At 43.1% G+C, this 18,953-nt stretch overlaps 1 protein-coding gene across 4 annotated transcripts in view; it reads right to left on the reverse strand.

The window, feature by feature from the left end:
- The window catches only part of LOC145354025 (triple functional domain protein), a 641,321-nt gene that overhangs the window by 197,827 nt on the left and 424,541 nt on the right, over window positions 1-18,953 (reverse strand). For all 4 annotated transcript variants that reach the window (XM_080205115.1, XM_080205124.1, XM_080205134.1 and 1 more), the window contains 2 exons: window positions 12,936-13,037; window positions 6,557-6,696 (listed from right to left, as the gene is read on the reverse strand). In XM_080205115.1, the coding sequence (XP_080061241.1) occupies window positions 6,557-6,696; window positions 12,936-13,037 (242 nt within the window). The remainder of the gene's footprint in view (window positions 1-6,556; window positions 6,697-12,935; window positions 13,038-18,953) is intronic.

Raw genomic sequence — 18,953 nt, forward strand, 5'->3', positions numbered from 1 at the left:
TTATAGAGGTCCCACCTTCCCCAGAATGAGCCCCAATTGCTCAAGTACCTGAACCACTCCCTCCTGCACCATCCCCTCAGCCACGAGTTCAAACTTTCCCTCTCCATAAATCCATAAATTCCATAAATCTCTGCTTAATATCCCCTTCCCTTAACCTCCCTATGTCATGCGTCCCCACATGAACTATAACTTGGGGTTGATCTCCCTCTCCCCTAAGAGTCCTGAATACCCTTTCCGATACATCCCGGACCCCAGCCCCTGGTAGACAACACACCAGCCCTGAGTCCCTCCCATTACTTCCGACTCTCCTATCCGTCCCTCTAACTGTGGAGTCCCCAATCACTAGGCCCAATCTTTTATATCCCCTAACCACCTGAGCTTTCACAGTAGGCTCATCTCCAGAGATCTGCTCCCTTTGGCTATCCCCAGTTGATTCCTCCTCAACTGTAGCCTCCAGGACCGAAAACCTATTTTGGAGGGGAACAGCCCCAGGGGATTGTCCCCCCAATTGCTTCTTTCCCCTCTTCCTGGCATTTACCCAAGACTCATTTCTAGGAGTGACTATCTCCTTATAACTCCTATCGATGTCCGCTTCTGCCTCCCGAATTATGCGGAGTTCCTCTAATTCCACCTCCAGCTCCTTTACACGCTCCTCCAGAAGCTGCAGTCGAACACACTTCCTACAAGTAAAATCACCAGAAACACTACTGGAGTCCCTCACCACATACATCCCACATGAGATGCAGCTTACTGCCTGAACTGCCATCCCTGAAACAATTACCAGCAGAAAAAAAAAGAAAAAAAACTTCCCACACACTTATAATTAGGTTAGAGGAGGTGGGAGGGTGGGATTCTCTACCAGTGTAGAGGATCGGGTATCCCCTCTGCTCTAGGTGGGACCTCTATAAGAGTGATGGGCCGCATCTGAATAGGAGGGGAACCAATATCCTGGGGGGTAAATTTGCAAAGGCTATGCAGGGAGGTTTAAACTGATTCGGAGGGGGGGTGGGATCCTGAGTAGAGGGGGTGAAAGTGAGGGGGGCATAGATGGGGACTGCAATGCACGGCATCGCGGGGGTGGGGCGGCGCAGGGTTTGAAATGCGTGTACTTTAATGCGAGGAGTATTCGCAATAAAGTAGATGAACTTGCAGCGTGGATCAGTACCTGGGACTTTGATGTTGTGGCCATTTCAGAGACGTGGATAGAGCAGGGTCAGGAATGGTTGTTGCAGGTTCCGGGGTTCAAATGCTTTAGTCGGAGTAGAGAAGGAGGTAGGAGTGGGGGAGGGGTAGCATTATTAGTCAAGGACTGTGTCAGAGAGGAAGTTTGATGAGGACTTGTCTGTTGAGGTAGTATGGGCAGAGATTAGAAATAGGAGAGGAGAGGTCACCCTGTTGGGAGTCTTCTATAGACCTCCTAAAAGTTCTAGAGAGGTTGAGGAAAGGATTGCGGAGACGATCCTGGTTAGGTGTGAAAGTAATAGGGTAATTGTTATGGGGGACTTTAACTTTACTAATACTGATTGGAATTGCTATAGCTCTAGCTCTAGCTCGTTAGAGGGGGCAGTTTTTATACAAAGTGTGCAGGAAGGTTTTTTGACTCAGTATGTTGATAGGCCAACTAGAGGTGAGGCTATATTGGCTTTGGTGCTGGGAAATGAGCCAGACCAGGTGCTGGACTTGGACGTTGGTGTGCATTTTGGTGATAGTGACCACAATTCAGTTACGTTCACTTTAGTGATGGAAAGGGATAGGCATGAGCCTCAGGTCGGTAGTTTTAGCTGGGGGAAGGGTAATTATGAGGCTATTAGGAGAGAATTAGGAAGCATAGGTTGGACTAGGAGACTACAGGGACTGGGAACGTCCGAAATGTGGAGTTTTTTCAAGGAGCAGCTACTGCGAGTCCTTGATAGGTATGTCCCTGTCAGGCAAGGAGGAATTGGTAGAGCTAGGGAACCGTGGTGCACTAAAAAAGTTGATTTGTTGGTTAAAAAGAAAAAGGAGGCTTATGTCCGGATGAGACTTGAGGGCTCAGGTAGTGCACTAGATAGCTTTAGATTGGCTAGGAGGGAGTTGAAGAGTGAATTAAGAAGGGCTAAAAGAGGACATGAGAAGACTTTGGCTGATAGGATTAAGGAGAATCCTAAGGCGTTCTATAGGTATGTTAAGAACAGAAGGTTGGTTAGGGCAAGATTAGGGCCAGTTACAGACAGCAGAGGGAATTTGTGTGCGGAACCGGAAGAGATTGGTGAGGCATTGAACCAATATTTCTCTTCAGTGTTCACGCAGGGGGACATGAATATAGCTGAGGAGAACACTGGGTTGCAGGGGTGTAAACTAGACAGTATTGCAGTTGATAAGGGGGATGTGCTGGATATTCTTGAGGGTTTGAAAATAGATAAGTCCCCTGGTCCGGATGGGATTTACCCTAGGATTCTCTGGGAGGCAAGAGAGGTGATTGCAGAGCCTCTGGCTCTGATCTTCAGGTCGTCGTTGGTCTCAGGTATAGTACCGGAAGATTGGAGGATAGCGAATGTTATCCCATTGTTTAAGAAGGGGAACAGAGACTTCCCTGGGAATTATAGACCGGTGAGTCTTACTTCTGTTGTGGGCAAGGTTTTAGAAAAAGTTATTAGGGATAGGATTTATAGTTATTTGGAGAGTAATGAGTTGATTGGAGATAGTCAGCATGGTTTTGTAGCGGGAAGGTCGTGCCTTACTAACCTTATTGAGTTTTTTGAGAAAGTGACCAAAGAGGTGGATGGGGGAAAGGCAGTTGACGTGGTATATATGGATTTTAGTAAGGCGTTTGATAAGGTTCACCATGGTAGGCTTCTGCAGAAAATGCAGATGTAAGGGATTGAGGGTAATCTAGGAAATTGGATCAGGAATTGGCTAGCAGATAGGAGACAGAGGGTGGTGGTTGATGGTAAATATTCATCATGGAGTTCAGTTACGAGTGGTGTGCCTCAGGGGTGTGTTTTGGGGCACTGCTGTTTGTAATTTTTATTAATGATCTGGATGAGGGTATAGTTGAGTGGATTAGTAAATTTGCTGATGACACCAAAGTCGGAGGTGTGGTAGATTGTGAGGAAGGGTGTCGTAGTTTGCAGGGTGACTTAGACAGGTTGCAGAGCTGGGCCGAGAGGTGGTGGATGGAGTTTAATGCGGAGAAGTGTGAGGTAATTCACTTTGGTAGGAACAACAGATGTGTCGAGTATAGGGCTAACGGGAGGACTCTGAATAGTGTTGATGAACAGAGGGATCTAGGTGTATGTGTACATAGATCCCTGAAAGTTGGGAATCAAGTAGATAAGGTTGTTAAGAAGGCATACGGTGTCTTGGCGTTTATTGGTAGGGGGATTGAATTTAGGAGTCGCAGCGTCATGTTGCAACTGTACACAACTCTGGTGCGGCCGCACTTGGAGTATTGTCTGCAGTTCTGGTCCCCACATTATAGGAAGGATGTGGAGGCTTTGGAGAGGGTGCAGAGGAGGTTTACCAGGATGTTGCCTGGTATGGAGGGGAGGTCCTATGAGGAGAGACTGAGGGATTTGGGGTTGTTTTCGCTAGAAAGAAGGCGGCTAAGAGGGGATCTTATTGAAACATATAAGATGATTAGAGGTTTAGATAGGGTGGATAGTGATAGCCTTTTTCCTCGGATGGAGAAAGCTAGCACGAGGGGGCATGGCTTTAAATTAAGGGGGGGGGGTAGTTATAGGACGGATGTCAGGGGTAAGTTCTTTACCCAGAGGGTGGTGAGGGATTGGAATGCCCTGCCTGCTGCAGTTGTAAATGCGCCTAGTTTGGGGGCGTTTAAGAGATCCGTGGATAGGTTTATGGATGAAAAGGGATTGGTTTAGGTTAGAGGGTCATTGTTTTTTAACTGGTCGGCGCAACATCGGGGGCTGAAGGGCCTGTTCTGCGCTGTAATGTTCTACGTTGTTCTCCTTACTCTTGGTAACGCTCAAATAAGAAATCAAATGTGTTGGTGACAATATTTCTAATAGGCCTGGCATTCAATTTTTGTGTAGTACTTGACATCCAATATAATCAGAAGAATTAGGATAACACCGGTTCACTATTTTAAAATATGGCATTTAGATGAAGTGAAGCACTGCAAAAGGTAAGCTAACTTTTGCATCAGATGCCCCTGGGACCTGTGCCTGTATTACCTTCTCACCTCCTTGATTCTCACAATAATCTCATTGCAGTGTTAGTGTAAGTCTACTCGTGACTAATAAGCTTTTACTTTTGCATATACAATAAAAAAACCATCATGTTGCTGAAAATTACCTATAGACTTGTAACTACAGAAATGTTAAATATAATTTCAAAATTCTTTCAAGATGCTACTGCATTTTCTGACAATAATATTCCTGAAACCTATGTACCCATCTACTAGATCTTGCTAACTCTTCTACAGATATGAATCCATGGTACAAAGTAATGAATGTTTTCCACTCATGCCACGCTGTTACACACCTCTAGTCCGCTCAGTCTTAGCATCAAACCAAGTGAACAAGATTAGCTGTTAATTGACACAATGTGAACCTATTCCTGTGGTAGCTCAGTTTAGGTAGCGTTAAGCATTTTTCATCCATTGGGTTACACTGTGCAGATGAATATTTATTTGCATTGCTAACATTAAATTACCATACATTTGTGGATATATTGGAATTTTTAAGGCTAATTTTTTAGGTTAAAGTCATGGGTGGGTCAACTTTTGCATGGGTAATTTTTTTTTAAGGGGGTTGACGTGTGCGCTTTGTGACCCAAGTCAGAACCAAAAGATCTGTCACAATGCAGTAAAGTAAAAAGTGACAACAATAAAAAAATTAATTATGATTCATAATGTGATCATTTTACTAATTTGAATAAATAAAAACAAAACTTAAACTTACTGATAGTCATTTTCATTATTATTTTTAGGATTTGATCCCTGAAAAACTAGGGTTGACTTTTACACAACTGTATATGCAAGAGTATCTTCAGAAGAGGGGGACAAGAAATACATGAATTGTGGAGCAGTTCACTCAAACATAAATCAGACCTGCAACAATCTAATTTCTCAGTGGATCTCAAACAATGAGACAGAGTACAGGAATGAATTAGAGGATCTGGTGAACTGATGCGATGACAATAATCTCTCCCTTAACATCAGTAAAACAAAGGAGATAGTCATCGACTTCAGGAAGTGAAGTGGAGGACATGCCCCTGTCTACATCAACAATGATGAGATGGAAATGGTTAAGGGCTCCAAGTTGATGTCCAGATCACCGACAACCTGTCCTGGTCCCTTCATGCCAATGCTATAGTTAAGAAAACCCACCAATGTCTCTACTTTCTCAGAAGGCTAAGGAAATTTGGCGTGCCCGCTACGAATCTCACAACTTTTATAGATGCATCTTTGAAAACATCCTTTCTGGTTGTACCACACTTGGTATGGCTCTTGCTCTACCCAAGAGTGCCATAGTGGCACAGTGGTTAGCACTTCTGGTTCACAGCGCCAAGGACCTGGGTTCAATTCTGGCCTCAGGTGACTATCCATGTGCAGTTTGCACATTCTCCATGTCTGCATGGGTTTCTTCTGGGTGCTCCAGTTTCCACCCACAGTCCAAACATGTGCGGGTTAGGCTGATTGGCCATGTTAAATTGACCCTTAGTGTCAGGGGGATTTTCAGTGTAAATATCGGGAATTGCGGGAATAGGACATGGGTGGGATTGTGGTTGGTGCAGACTGGATGGGCCAAATGGCCTCCTTTTGCACTGTAGTGAGTCTATGATTCTAAGACGACAAGAAACTACAAAGAGTCGTGAGCAAAATCCAGTCCCTCACACAAGCCAGCCTCCTATCCATTGACTCTGTCTACACTTCCCGCTGTTTCGGAAAAGCTGCCAGCATAATCAAGGACCCCACGCAACCCCGACGTATTCTCTTCCACCTTCTTCCATTGGGGAAAAAATACAAAAGTCGGTGAGGTGAAGTACCAACCGACTCAAGAACAGTTTCTTCCCTGCTGCCATCAGTCTTTCGAATGAACCTACCTTATATTAAGTTGACCTTTCTCTACTCCCTAGCTATGACTGTAACACTACATTCCGCACTCTCTCATTTCCTTCCCTATGTATGGTATGCTTTGTCAACAATAAACAATACATTTCACTGTATACCAATACCGGTGACAATAATAAATCAAATTATTTGTCACTCCCTCACCTGTGGAGTTAGCTAACTCAAACTCTGATTGCAGATGCACAAAGGCCGGTAAATTGAGCCTAACATACAATACAGTAGTTTTGTTGTTGTAAATTTGGTTTTAATTTTCATTGTTACGCACATGTTAAACAAATTTGGGCGTTTACGTACTCAGGTTTAAATGGTGTTAAATGATCTCCGAAAGCTTACATGGACCTCACTTCATGATTTTTGAAAAGGATTTGTTTAAAATTCAGTGTGGGATTCAATTAAGTATTGATGTTATCTTAATTTACTGGCACATTATACAAAACAAGTACCACATTATTGTGTCTTGCAGCAATATGCAACACTCACCTTCTCCCTTTATGTTTGTGAGATGTAGGTTTGGGCAAGTGGATTGCTTCTTTCAGGGCACCTTTCAGATGAATTGTCCTTTCCTGTATAACCTCTCGTATATGCTTGATCCAATCTTGTTTATTTTCAATGCTGGAAGCCTTCAACACAAATAATCATTCAAGACAAAAATGTACACATAATGAAGTCAAGTATTTCCTCTGAAAGGGTGGACAATATGGAATTGTAAAGCAGTAATTTTTGAATAGGTATCATTTATAAATTCTTTCATTACATTTGGAGGAATCCTTGCCCAGGCTTTAAAAAAATGCAACCAAAAGTGTAAGTGCCGGAAAATCCTAGCTATGACTGTTACACTACATTCTCTCCTTTCCTTCCCTATGTATGGTATGCTTTGTCTGTATTGCACAACAAACAATACATTTCACTGTATACAATACCGATGACAATAATAAATCAAATTATCTGTCACTCCCTCTGCATGTCTGGCAGCATCTGCAAGGAGAGAAAAGAGTTGACGCTTCAAGTCCAAATGACCCTTCGTCAAAAAAATGCATCTTGCTAACACATGCATATTATTTACAAGTTTAATAGTACTAAAATGCGATGGACAATTAAATAATTGTCTTTTGCTTTATTACAATTAAATTGATTTAATCTACTATGTGTTACTATCTTAATGTTGAAGCCCACGTCAAACGCTGCCCAAGACCGCAAGGAACTACAAAAGGTCATGAATGTAGTCCAATCCATCATGCAAACCAGCCTCCCATCCATTGACTCTGTCTACACTTCCTACTGCCTCGGCAAAGCAGCCAAGATAATTCAACACACCACGCACTCCGGACATTTTCGCTTCCATCTTCTTCCTTCAGGAAAAAGATACAAAAGTCTGAGGTCACATACCAACCGACTCAAGAACAGCTTCTTCCCTGCTGTTGTCAGACTTTTGAATGGACTTAATTTCATTAATTTTATCTTTCTCCACACCCTAGCTATGACTGTAACATTACAAAGAACAAAGAAAATTACAGCACAGGAACAGGTGCCCTTCGGCTCTCCAAGCCTGCACAGACCATGCTCCCCGACTTAACTAAAACCCCTAAGCTTCAAGGGAGCATATCTCTCTACTCGCAAATCATTTGTGTACTTGTCAAGATGCCCCTTAAAAGTCACTACATATCCACTTCCACTACCTTCCCTGGCAACGAGCTCCAAGCACCCACCACTCTGAAAAATCAGCCTCGTACATCTCTTTAGAAACATGCTCCTCGCACCTTAAGCCTATACCCCCTGGTAATTGACTCTTCCACCCTGGGAAAAAGCTTCTGACTATCCACTCTGTCCATGCCTCTCGTAATCTTGTAGACTTCTATCGAATCTCCCCTCAACCTGTCGCTCCAGTGAGAACAAACCAAGTTTCTCCAACCTCTCCTCGTAGCTAATGCCCTCCATACCAGGCAACATCTTGGTAAATCTTTTCTTCACCCTCACGAAAGCCTCCACATCCTTCTGGTAATGTGGCGACTAGAATTGAACACTATATTGCGGTATAACACAAGTGCAGTCTAACTAAGGTTCTATAAAGCGGCAACATGACTTGCCAATTTTTAAACTCAATACCCCAGCCAATGAAGGCAAACATGCTGTATGCCTTCTTGACGACTTCTCCACCTGCATTGCCACTTTCAGTGACCTGTGTACCTGTACACCCAGATCCCTTTGCCTATCAATACTCCTAGGGGTTCTGCCATTTACTGTATATTTCCTATCTGCATTAGACCTTCCAAAATGCATTACCTCACACTTGCCCGGATTAAACTCCATCTGCCATCTCTCCACCCAAGTCTCCAACTGATCTATATCCTGCTGTATCCTCTGATGGTCCTCATCAGAGGACCGTGGTGCACTAAAAAAGTTGATTCGCTGGTTAAAAGGAAAAAGGAGGCTTATGTCAGGATGAGACTTGAGGGCTCAGGTAGTGCACTGGAAAGCTTTAGATTGGCTAGGAGGGAGTTAAAGAGTGAGTTAAGAAGGGCTAAAAGAGGACATGAGAAGATTTTGGCTGATAGGATTAAGGAGAATCCTAAAGTGTTCTATAGATATGTTAAGAATAGAAGATTGGTTAGGGCAAGATTAGGGCCAGTTAGAGACAGCAGTGGGAAGTTATGTGTGGAACCGGAAGAGATTGGAGAGGCATTGAACCAATATTTCTCTTCGGTATTCACGCAGGGAGACATAAATGTAGCTGTGGAGAACACTGGGTTACAGGGTTGTAAACTGGACAGTATTGCAGTTGATAAGGAGGATGTGCTAGATATTCTTGAGGGTTTGAAAATAGATAAGTCCCCTGGGGCAGACGGGATTTACCCTAGGATTCTCTGGGAGGCAAGAGAGGCGATTGCAGAGCCTCTGGCTCTGATCTTCAGGTCGTCGTTGGTCTCAGGTATAGTGCCAGAGGATTGGAGGATAGCGAATGTTGTCCCATTGTTTAAGAAGGGGAACAGAGACTTCCCCGGGAATTATAGACCGGTGAGTCTTACTTCTGTTGTGGGCAAGGTTTTAGAAAAAATTATTAGGAATAGGATTTATAGTTATTTAGAGAGTAATGAATTGATTGGAGATAGTCAGCATGGTTTTGTGGAGGGTAGGTCGTGCCTTACTAACCTTATTGAGTTTTTTGAGAAAGTGACCAAAGAGGTTGATGGGGGTAAGGCAGTTGACGTGGTATATATGGACTTTAGTAAGGCGTTTGATAAGGTTCACCATGGAAGGCTTCTGCAGAAAATGCAGATGTATGGGATTGAGGGTGATTTAGTTAATTGTATCAAGAATTGGCTAGCAGATAGGAGACAGAGGGTGGTGGTTGATGGTAAGTATTCGTCATGGAGTTCGGTTACAAGTGGTGTGCCTCAGGGATCTGTTTTGCGGCCACTGCTGTTTGTAATTTTTATAAATGATCTGGATGAGGGTATAGTTGGGTGGATTAGTAAATTTGCTGATGACACCAAAGTCGGAGGTGTGGTAGATAGTGAGGAGGGGTGTCATTGTTTACAGAGAGACTTGGACAAGTTGCAGAGCTGGGCCGAGAGGTGGCGGATGGAGTTTAATGCGGAGAAGTGTGAGGTAATTCACTTTGGCAGGAATAACAGATGTGTGGAGTATAGGGCTAATGGGAGGACTCTGAATAGTGTTGATGAACAGAGGGATCTAGGTGTATGTGTACATAGATCCCTGAAAGTTGGGAATCAAGTAGATAAGGTTGTTAGGAAGGCATGTGGTGTCTTGGCGTTTATTGGTAGGGGGATTGAATTTAGGAGCCGCAGTGTCATGTTGCAACTGTACAAAACTCTGGTGCGGCCGCACTTGGAGTATTGTGTGCAGTTCTGGTCCCCACATTATAGGAAGGATGTGGAGGCTTTGGAGAGGGTGCAGAGGAGGTTTACCAGGATGTTGCCTGGTATGGAGGGGAGGTCCTATGAGGAGAGACTGAGGGATTTGAGGTTGTTTTCGTTAGAAAGAAGGCAGCTAAGAGGGGACCTTATTGAAACATATAAGATGATTAGAGGTTTAGATAGGGTGGATAGTGATAGCCTTTTTCCTCGGATGGAGAAAGCTAGCACGAGGGGGCATGGCTTTAAATTAAGGGGTGGTAGTTATAGGACGGATGTCAGAGGTAGGTTCTTTACCCAGAGGGTGGTGAGGGATTGGAATGCCCTGCCTGCTGCAGTTGTAAATGCGCCTAGTTTGGGGGCGTTTAAGAGATCCGTGGATAGGTTTATGGATGGAAAGGGATTGGTTTAGGTTAGAGGGTCATTGCTTTTTAATTGGTCGGCGCAACATCGTGGGCCGAAGGGCCTGTTCTGCGCTGTAATGTTCTATGTTCTACGTTCATCACTATCCGCAAATCCTCCAACCTTTGTGTCGTCCACCAACTTACTAATCAATCCAGTTACATTTTCCTCCATATCATTTATATATATTGCAAACAGCAAAGGTCCCAGCACTGATCCCTGAGGAACACCACTTGTCACAGCCTTCGATCAGAAATGCATCCTTCCACAGCTACCCTCTGTCTTCTTTGACCCAGCCAGTTTTGTATCCACCTTGCCAGCTCACCTCTGATCCCATGCGACTTCACCTTCTGCACCAGTCTGCCATGAGGGACCTTGTCAAAGGCCTTGTTGAAGTCCACGTAAACAACATCCACTGCTCTTTGTCACTTCCTCAAAAAACTCGATCAAGTTCGTGGGACATAACCTCCCCTTCACAAAACCATGATGCCTCTCACTAATATGTCCACTTATTTCCAAGTGGGAATAAATCCTGTCTAGAAGAATCCTCTCCAATGATTTCCCTATCACTGATATAAGGCTCACCAGCTTGTAATTACCTGGATTATTCTTGCTACACTTCTTAGACAAAGGAGCAACATTGGCTATTCTCCAACCCTCTGGGGCCTCCTCTGTAAGAAGTCTCACAACACCAGGTTAAAGTCCAACAAATTTATTTGATAGTAAATCCACAAGCTTTTGGAAACGCTGTTCCTTTGTCAGGTGTGTGGTAAGTTCTGATCAAAGAAGGGCATATAAAGGCACACAGTTTACAGAATACTGATTAGAATGCGAGTCTTTACATCTCATTTGTTATTCAAGTGTTAAAGGTGCAGACAACGTGAGTGGAGATAGCATTAAGCATAGGTTAAAGAGATGTGTATTGTCTCCAGATAGGACAGTAAGTGAGATGCTGCAAGTTCAGGCCAGTCATGGGGGTTACAGATAGTGCGACATGAACCCAAGATCCCGGTTGAGGTCATCCTCATGTGTGCGGAACTTGGCTATCAGTCTCTGCTCAGCAACTATGTGCTGTCATGTGTCGTGAAGGCCTCCTTAGAGAACGCTTACCCAAAGATCAGAGGCCGAATGCCCGTGACCACTGAAGTGTTCGCCAATAGGAAGGGAACAGCCTTGCCTGGTGATTGTCGTAGCTTTCAGAAGTTTCCACACACCTGACGAAGGAACAGCGTTTCCGAAAGCTTGTGGGTTTACTATCAAACAAACTTGTTGGACTTTAATCTGGTGTTGAGAGACTTCTTACTGTGTTTATCCCAGTCCAACACTGGCATCTCCACATTATGACCACCCCTGTAGCCAGTGAGGATACAAAGATATCTCTCAAAGCTCCAGCAATTTCCTCTCTTGCCTCTCTCAGTATTCTGGGGTGTATCCCATCAGGCCCTGGAGACTTGTCTACCTTGATGTTTTTCAAGAACCCCAATATCTCCTCCTTTTTGATCTCAATGTGACTCAAACTATCTACACATGCTTTCCCAGACTCATCATCCAGCAAGTCCTTCTCTTTGGTGAATATTACATTACAAAATTACATTTTGCACTGTCTAATTTCCTTCTCTATGATCTGCATGTTTTGTCTGTATAGCATGCAAGAAACAACATTTTTCACTGTATGTTAATACATGTGACAATAAATCAAATCAAACTGATGTCTTCTTGGTTAGAGGTCAATTTCATGAATAATGTAATACCATTAAGTAATGTAGCTTTTTGGCATGTGGGATTCTCCCATTGGGGACTTTTTGGCTTTCATCATGCTAATGAGGGCAGCTGAAGTGGGGAAGCCAGGTATTTTCCAAAGGAAAAGAAAGAAATAATAACAGGACCGAGAGTTTTGTTTTCAGCCTCCTTTGCTTGCTAAATAGAAGGGTCGTAATTTTGATCCGTTTCACTATTTTTTCATGAAGAGCATGGGCAGCAGAGTAGCACAGTGGCTAGCACTGCTGCTTCACAGCTCCAGGGTCACTGTCTGTGTGGAGTTTGATAGTAAACTCTCAAGCTTTCGAGGTTAAACTCTTCGTCAGGTGAATGGAGCACCTGACGAAGAGTTTAACCTCAAAAGCTTGTGAGTTTACTATCAAATAAATCGGTTGGACTTAAACCTGGTGTTGTCAGACTTCTTACAGTGTTTACCCCAGTCCAATGCCGGCATCTCCACATCATGTGTGGAGTTTGCACATTCTCCTCATGTCTGCATGGGTTTCCTCCCACAGTCCAAAGATGTATGGGTTAGGTTGATTGGCCATGCTAAGAAATTGCCCCTTGGTGTCCAGGGGTGCATAGGTTAGAGAGATTAGTGGGTATAATATGTAGGGATATGGGGGTAGGGCCTGGGTGGGATTGTGTTCAGTGCAGACTCGATGGGCTGAAGGGCCTCTTTCTGCACTGTAGGGTTCTATGATTCTATGAGATGGAACAGTGCTGAATCTCAATCAACATTTCACAACCGAACAAGGCATGATTGGAGCTAGGTCTGAAATGACTGTTAAGTTAGCTGAAACTCTCATATTAAGAAATAAAATTACCTTTAAAACAATTTTGTTGTCTGATGTCGGAGTCCGTCCAACCCATAATGCAAATTTACAATGATCTCCTTCAACGTGCTCTGTGACCCCAAGTTCTGAGGTCTATAAAACAGAGAAAATATTTGCTCAGTTAATGCATGTGTGGGCAAGAAATTCTTATATTTTACGTGTCATTTTAAAGAGTATTGCTGCACCAATTAAATTTCTCAATGACCAAGAGCAGATAAGACGGCACAATTAGATGCATATATATATATAAAAAACCAACAAAATAAAACATAAAATAGTAACATCAAAATGATAGCAAATTGGATAAACAAGTACTTGCTACTTTATGGTGTTCAATGATCTTCACAAAACACGCCAAAAATTTAAGTGCTGCAGTGTCTGCACCAAAATACATTTCTTTTTCATGGAGAGTATTGTAAATAGTGTAAATATGTCAAATTTTATTCATTTCTCTAAGAGTTTGTACTACTGGCACACTAGTCAAACATATTCCAGAAAGTGAAAGCTATAATGTAAAGCACTGTTTTTTAAAAATGTTATTCTTTCATGGAGTGTGGGCATCACTGGCAAGTCCAGTATTTGCTGATCATCCCTAATTGCTCTTGAATGCATAGCTTTCTAGACCATTTCTGAGGGCTGTTCAGAGTCAACTAGATTGTTGTGGGTCTGAAGTCACATGTTGGCCAGACTGGGTAAGCACGGTAGATTTCATTCCCTAAAAGGATATGAGTGAATCAGATGGATTTTTAAAACAAGTTGTGATATTTTCATGGTCACCATTACTGGGATTAACTTTTAATTCAAGTTTCATTAATTGAATTTAAATTTCACCAGCAAGCACATTTGGATTTTAACACATGTAGTTGCCTGGGCTTCTGGATCACTAGTCCAGTGACACTCCCACTGCATCACCACCTACATCACATTTTTTGTGGAATGGGCAACAGGTAATTACCAAATGCTGACACATCTTCAATAAATAGGGCATGAAAATGGAAATGATAGTCAGAACTAAAATGGAGGGACCTGCAGTGGGTTAGGAAATCACTGGCAACTGATGTGGACTTTGCCATGGTTCTTCAACATTAACCACAACATTAGCAGCCTGCTTCTGCATTTTCTGACCATAGTGTATATGTAAGATGATTTGCTGAATCTGTCAGAGTTTCTAGTTTAAGGGACCAAGACTAAAGTTATGAATGGATGAACTCTACACGGATTCCTGAGGCTTCAGCAGCCACTTGAATGGAAAGGATATCCAGGAAGTCTGCTCCCCAAGTTCTTGATCTTTTATCCAGTTTCAGAACTAGAACTGGTATTTTCTAAGGATGGGAAGAAGATAGTTTCTCAAAACAAGCAAGTATAGATGGAAAAAAACGAGCAGAAAGATGGTTCCTTGATTCTGCAGACAGATGCAAGGACTTCAAGAAGGCATGAGAGGTGAATGGCATAACACATTCACATGCCAAGTTAGACATGCACACTTTCCCAGCATTCTCCTGCACAATACTCTTCAGACTAAGGCACCTTGCAACTACACCAGCCATCTCTTCATATATCCATTTGAACAGCCAAAAATCTCTCTCATTCTATTTTTTGAGCCTTCTCACACACAGGTCTCACAATCAGCTTCCAAAAACATTGTCCTTACTTGCTTTCCACACAATCAATCAATCGATCAATCTCTCTCACCTCTCTGCTTTCTTTCCATGCAGAATAGATTGGAATGAGGCAGAGAACTGGAGGAAAGGTTTGGTCCTCCACTGATAGTTGCCTTCACAGACATTGGTACTGTATGTCCACTTGGTCCATTGGGAAGAAGGTCTCGTTCCAAAAGGTGGCAAATATTGGCAATGAAAAGCCAGGAGAGCTCGAGTGTTCTGAGGCACTAGTGTTCACACATGTTGAGAGAGCTAATACCCTGCTTTTAGACACAGTTTTGGGATCTCCTCCTCCTTTGAACGCAATTTCTGTGCTCATCAGTCCTGTTCTATGGAGCAGCCTTTGTATTGCAAACATTAAGGCGGACACCTATGACTAGATGTACTTATAATCTTGGTACATAATTTTGGCAGAGACTGCAGTTGTTTGAAAAGGTAGTTTTGACTCCTGCTGGTGTTACTCCCACTTCTCAATGTTGCTAGTGCTATTCCTTTAGTTCTTCAGAAGTGTAAGGTAGAACTGCATAAGCTGCTCCCATGCCATTGTGAAGACTGACAGCTGGCAAGTGCAAATGAAGATGGGTGAAAAGCAAGGTAAGTAAACTGACATCCAAGAGGTTTGAAATCACCTGCTAAAGTGCTGTGAGGACCAACCATCCTTCCACCAAGAAAGAGCTACAGCACCTGAGTTAGATATGCACACTTCCCCAGCATCCTCCTGCACAACACTCCTCAAACTAAGGCACCTTGCAACTACACTCATTCTTCTCTCTCTAGCCATCTCCTCACATATCCAACTGAACAGCCAAAAATCTTGCGTGTTCTTAATTTTGAGCCTTCTCACACAGAGGCCTCACAGTCAACTTCCAAAAATGTTGGCCTTACTTCCTTCCTTCCCACACAATCCATCTCTCTCACCTCTCTGCTTTCTTTCTCACTGGAATGAGACAGAGAACCGGAGGAAGGGTTTGGTCCTCCACTGATAGTTGCCTTCACATGCACTGGTACTGTATTGGGAAGAATGTCTTGTTCCAGGAGGTGGCAAATATTGACAATGAAAAGCCAGGAGAGCTTAAGTCCCAGCTTGTCAGTTTGCTGTGTTCTTGCCTGGTTGCACCTGGCAAGTTTCACATAGCTCAGGAAACTCAAGTTCTGGCTAAAAATAAGAATCAGTTGCCTACTTGGTTTGCTCAAATTACTTACTCAACAGATCCAGAGGGGTTTCCTGCTCTCCTCCAATCCTGTCCGGTGAAATTTGGAAATGGGCAGAATTATGTTCGATTCCCGTGCAGCTGCCACTTTGTAGGACCTTAGACCACAGCAAACTTAACCCCTTTCCAGAAGTTAAAACTCCACCTATGTGGTCAGGCTATCATTTAAATTACCTTTCATAGTTAATTGTGTTATGGAGTATCAACCATTATCAACAAATTGATCCTCACACAGATTGCAGGAGAAGTTTTAATTTTCAATTAGGTGTTTAATACGTCTTAAAAATTACTGGGATTTTAAAAATGCTTCTATAAGAATATCAACATATTACTGAAAGTATAAAAGTATAAATGTACATTGCCTCTTAGCCTAATAACATAGAAAATAAAGTTAGAGGTGGAAACCTTGAGAATCTGAGCACAATTAATTAAATACAATGTTACAAATTACTCCATTTACACAGGTAATTATAACTCTCATATATATTAATGATGATTAGGATTCTGCCTGATCCTTAAATGTCATGAAAAGTTGCCACAAGTCAAATATGGAACCCTTAGCATCAGAGTTCGAAAGGTCATCATTTGGTAAATCAAGTGTCCATCAGCTCTCTGAATGAGCAAGCACATAGTGTCATTCCCCAGCTTTTTCCCTGTAATCCTCTACATTCTTCTTTTTCAATTAGTAATCCAATGCCTTCTTAAATGCCTCAAGTGAACCTACCTCCATGACACTCAGACAACGCATTCCAAATCTTAACCATTTTTAATAGCTTCTCTCATGTTACCATTGCAGATATGTGCCCTCTTGTTTTTGATATTCCCACCGGTGGAAATAGGTTTTTTCTATCTACCCTGTCTAGACTTTCATAATTTTGAATACCTCTATAAAATCACTCTCAACCTACAGTCTCATTGTTTCCAATCTAACTACTCAACTGAAATTCCTCATCGCTAGAATAATTCCAGTGAATCCTTTCTGCACCCTCTCTAGTGTCTTCACGTCTTTCCTAAAGTATGGTGCCAGAACTCAATTCAACACTCTAGTTGAGGCCAGACTAGTGTCTTTTGCTAGATTAACATAACCTTGCTGCCCTCTTGGAAAAGTACGGTAGTGTAGTGGTAATGTCACTGGATTAATAATTCAGAGGCCCAGACTAATGTTTGGGGGAACGAAGATTTAAGCTGCATTATGGCAGCTGGTGGAATTTGAATTCAATTAATTGATCTGGAATATAAAAGCAATCTCAGTAATGGTGACTGTGAAATGACCATTAGTTGTTCATTTCACTAATCTGCCACCCTTACCTTGTTTGAGTCAAATGTGAATCTAGACCCAGAACAATATGGCTGACTCTTAACCGCCTGCTGAAATGGCATGGCAAGCCACTCACTTCAAATGTTGGCCTCGTCAGCAAAAACAAATCTTGACCTATAATGCCACCTTCAATGACTTATATTCTTCTGTACCCACTTCAGAATTATAGCCTCCATTTTATGTTGTCTCTTTGTGCCCTTCCTACCAAAATTTTCACACTTCTCTGCATCAAATTTCATCTGCCACTTGTTTGTCTATTCTATGAACTCGTCCAAGTCCTTTAAAGATGTATACTACCCTCCTCACAATGCTTTCAAGTTTCATATTGTCCACAAGTTTTGAAATTGCGTCCTCTTTGCCAAGGCCTAGGTCACTAAAATACATCAGGAAAAGCAAAGGATCCAGCACCGATCTCAGGGCATCTTACCACAAACGTTTCTTCAGTTCACAAAACATCGACTCACCACTACTGTTTTCTGTTACTTGGCCAACTATGCATTCATGCTACTATTGTCTATTTTGTTTCATGAGCTATAAGTTTGTTTACAAATCTGGTGCATGGCTCTGTATCAAATGTCTTTTGTAAGCCACATCAACAGCATTAATCTCTTTAAGAAAATGTTACGCCGTTGTTTAAGAAGGGTGCCAGGCAAAAGGCGGGGAATTATAGGCCGGTTAGTTTAACGTCTGTTGTAGGTAAAATGTTAGAATCCGTCATCAAGGAGGAAATAGCGAGGCATCTTGAAGGGAACTGCTTGATAGGGCAGATGCAGCATGGTTTCATTGGGGAAGTCGTGTCTGACAAATTTACTGGAGTTCTATGAGGATGTGTCTAGGGCGGTGGATAGAGGAGAGCCGGTGGATGTGGTCTTTCTTGATTTTCAGAAGGCGTTTGACAAGGTACCTCACAAGAGGTTATTGCAGAAGGTCAGGGGCATGGAGTTGGGGGTAGGGTGTTAGCGTGGATAGAGGATTGGTTGTCAAATAGGAGGCAGAGAGTGGGGGTTAATGGGTGCTATTCAGATTGGTGGTTGGTAACTAGTGGAGTGCCCCAGGGGTTGGTGCTGGGGCCTCAGCTATTTACCATTTATACAGATGATCTAGAGGAGAGAACCGAGTGTATGGTGTCGAAATTTGCTGATGACATCAAGATTGGTGGAACGGCAAATTGCGCGGAGGGTGTGGAGAGTCTGCAGAAGGATCTAGATAGGCTGGGCGAATGGGCCAGGAAATGGCAAATGGAATTTAATGTTGGCAAGTGCGAGGTGGTCCACTTTGGTAGGAAGGATTATTACTTACGTGGTGAAAAACTGCAGCAGGCGATGGTGCAGAGGGACCTTGGGGTCCTTGTGCATGAGTCGCAAAAACCCAGCTTGCAGGTGCAGCAGGTGGTCAGGAAGGCTAATGGGATGCTGGCCTTCATAGCGAGGGGGATTGAATATAAAAGTAGGGAGGTCTTGCTGCGGCTGTATAGGGCATTGGTGAGGCTGCAGCTGGAGTACTGTGTGCAGTTTTGGGCGCCGTACTTACGCAAGGATATTTTGGCCTTGGAGGGAGTGCAGAGGAGGTTTACTAGGCTGATGCCGGAGTTGAGGGGGTTGAGCTGTGAGGAGAGGCTGAATAAACTAGGCTCGTACTCGTTAGAGTTTAGAAGAATGAGGGGAGATCTCATTGAGACGTATAAGATGATGAATGGGATGGATAGGATAGAGGTGGAGAGACTCTTCCTGCTCAGAAGGGACAGTAGGACTAGGGGGCACAGCCTCAAGATAAAAGGGGGGCGGTTTAGAACGGAGTTGAGGAAGAATTTCTTCACTCA

The sequence above is a fragment of the Carcharhinus amblyrhynchos genome, chromosome 2 (assembly GCF_965287045.1).
Source record: "Carcharhinus amblyrhynchos chromosome 2, sCarAmb.v2.hapA, whole genome shotgun sequence".
In the NCBI taxonomy this organism is placed as follows: domain Eukaryota; kingdom Metazoa; phylum Chordata; class Chondrichthyes; order Carcharhiniformes; family Carcharhinidae; genus Carcharhinus; species Carcharhinus amblyrhynchos.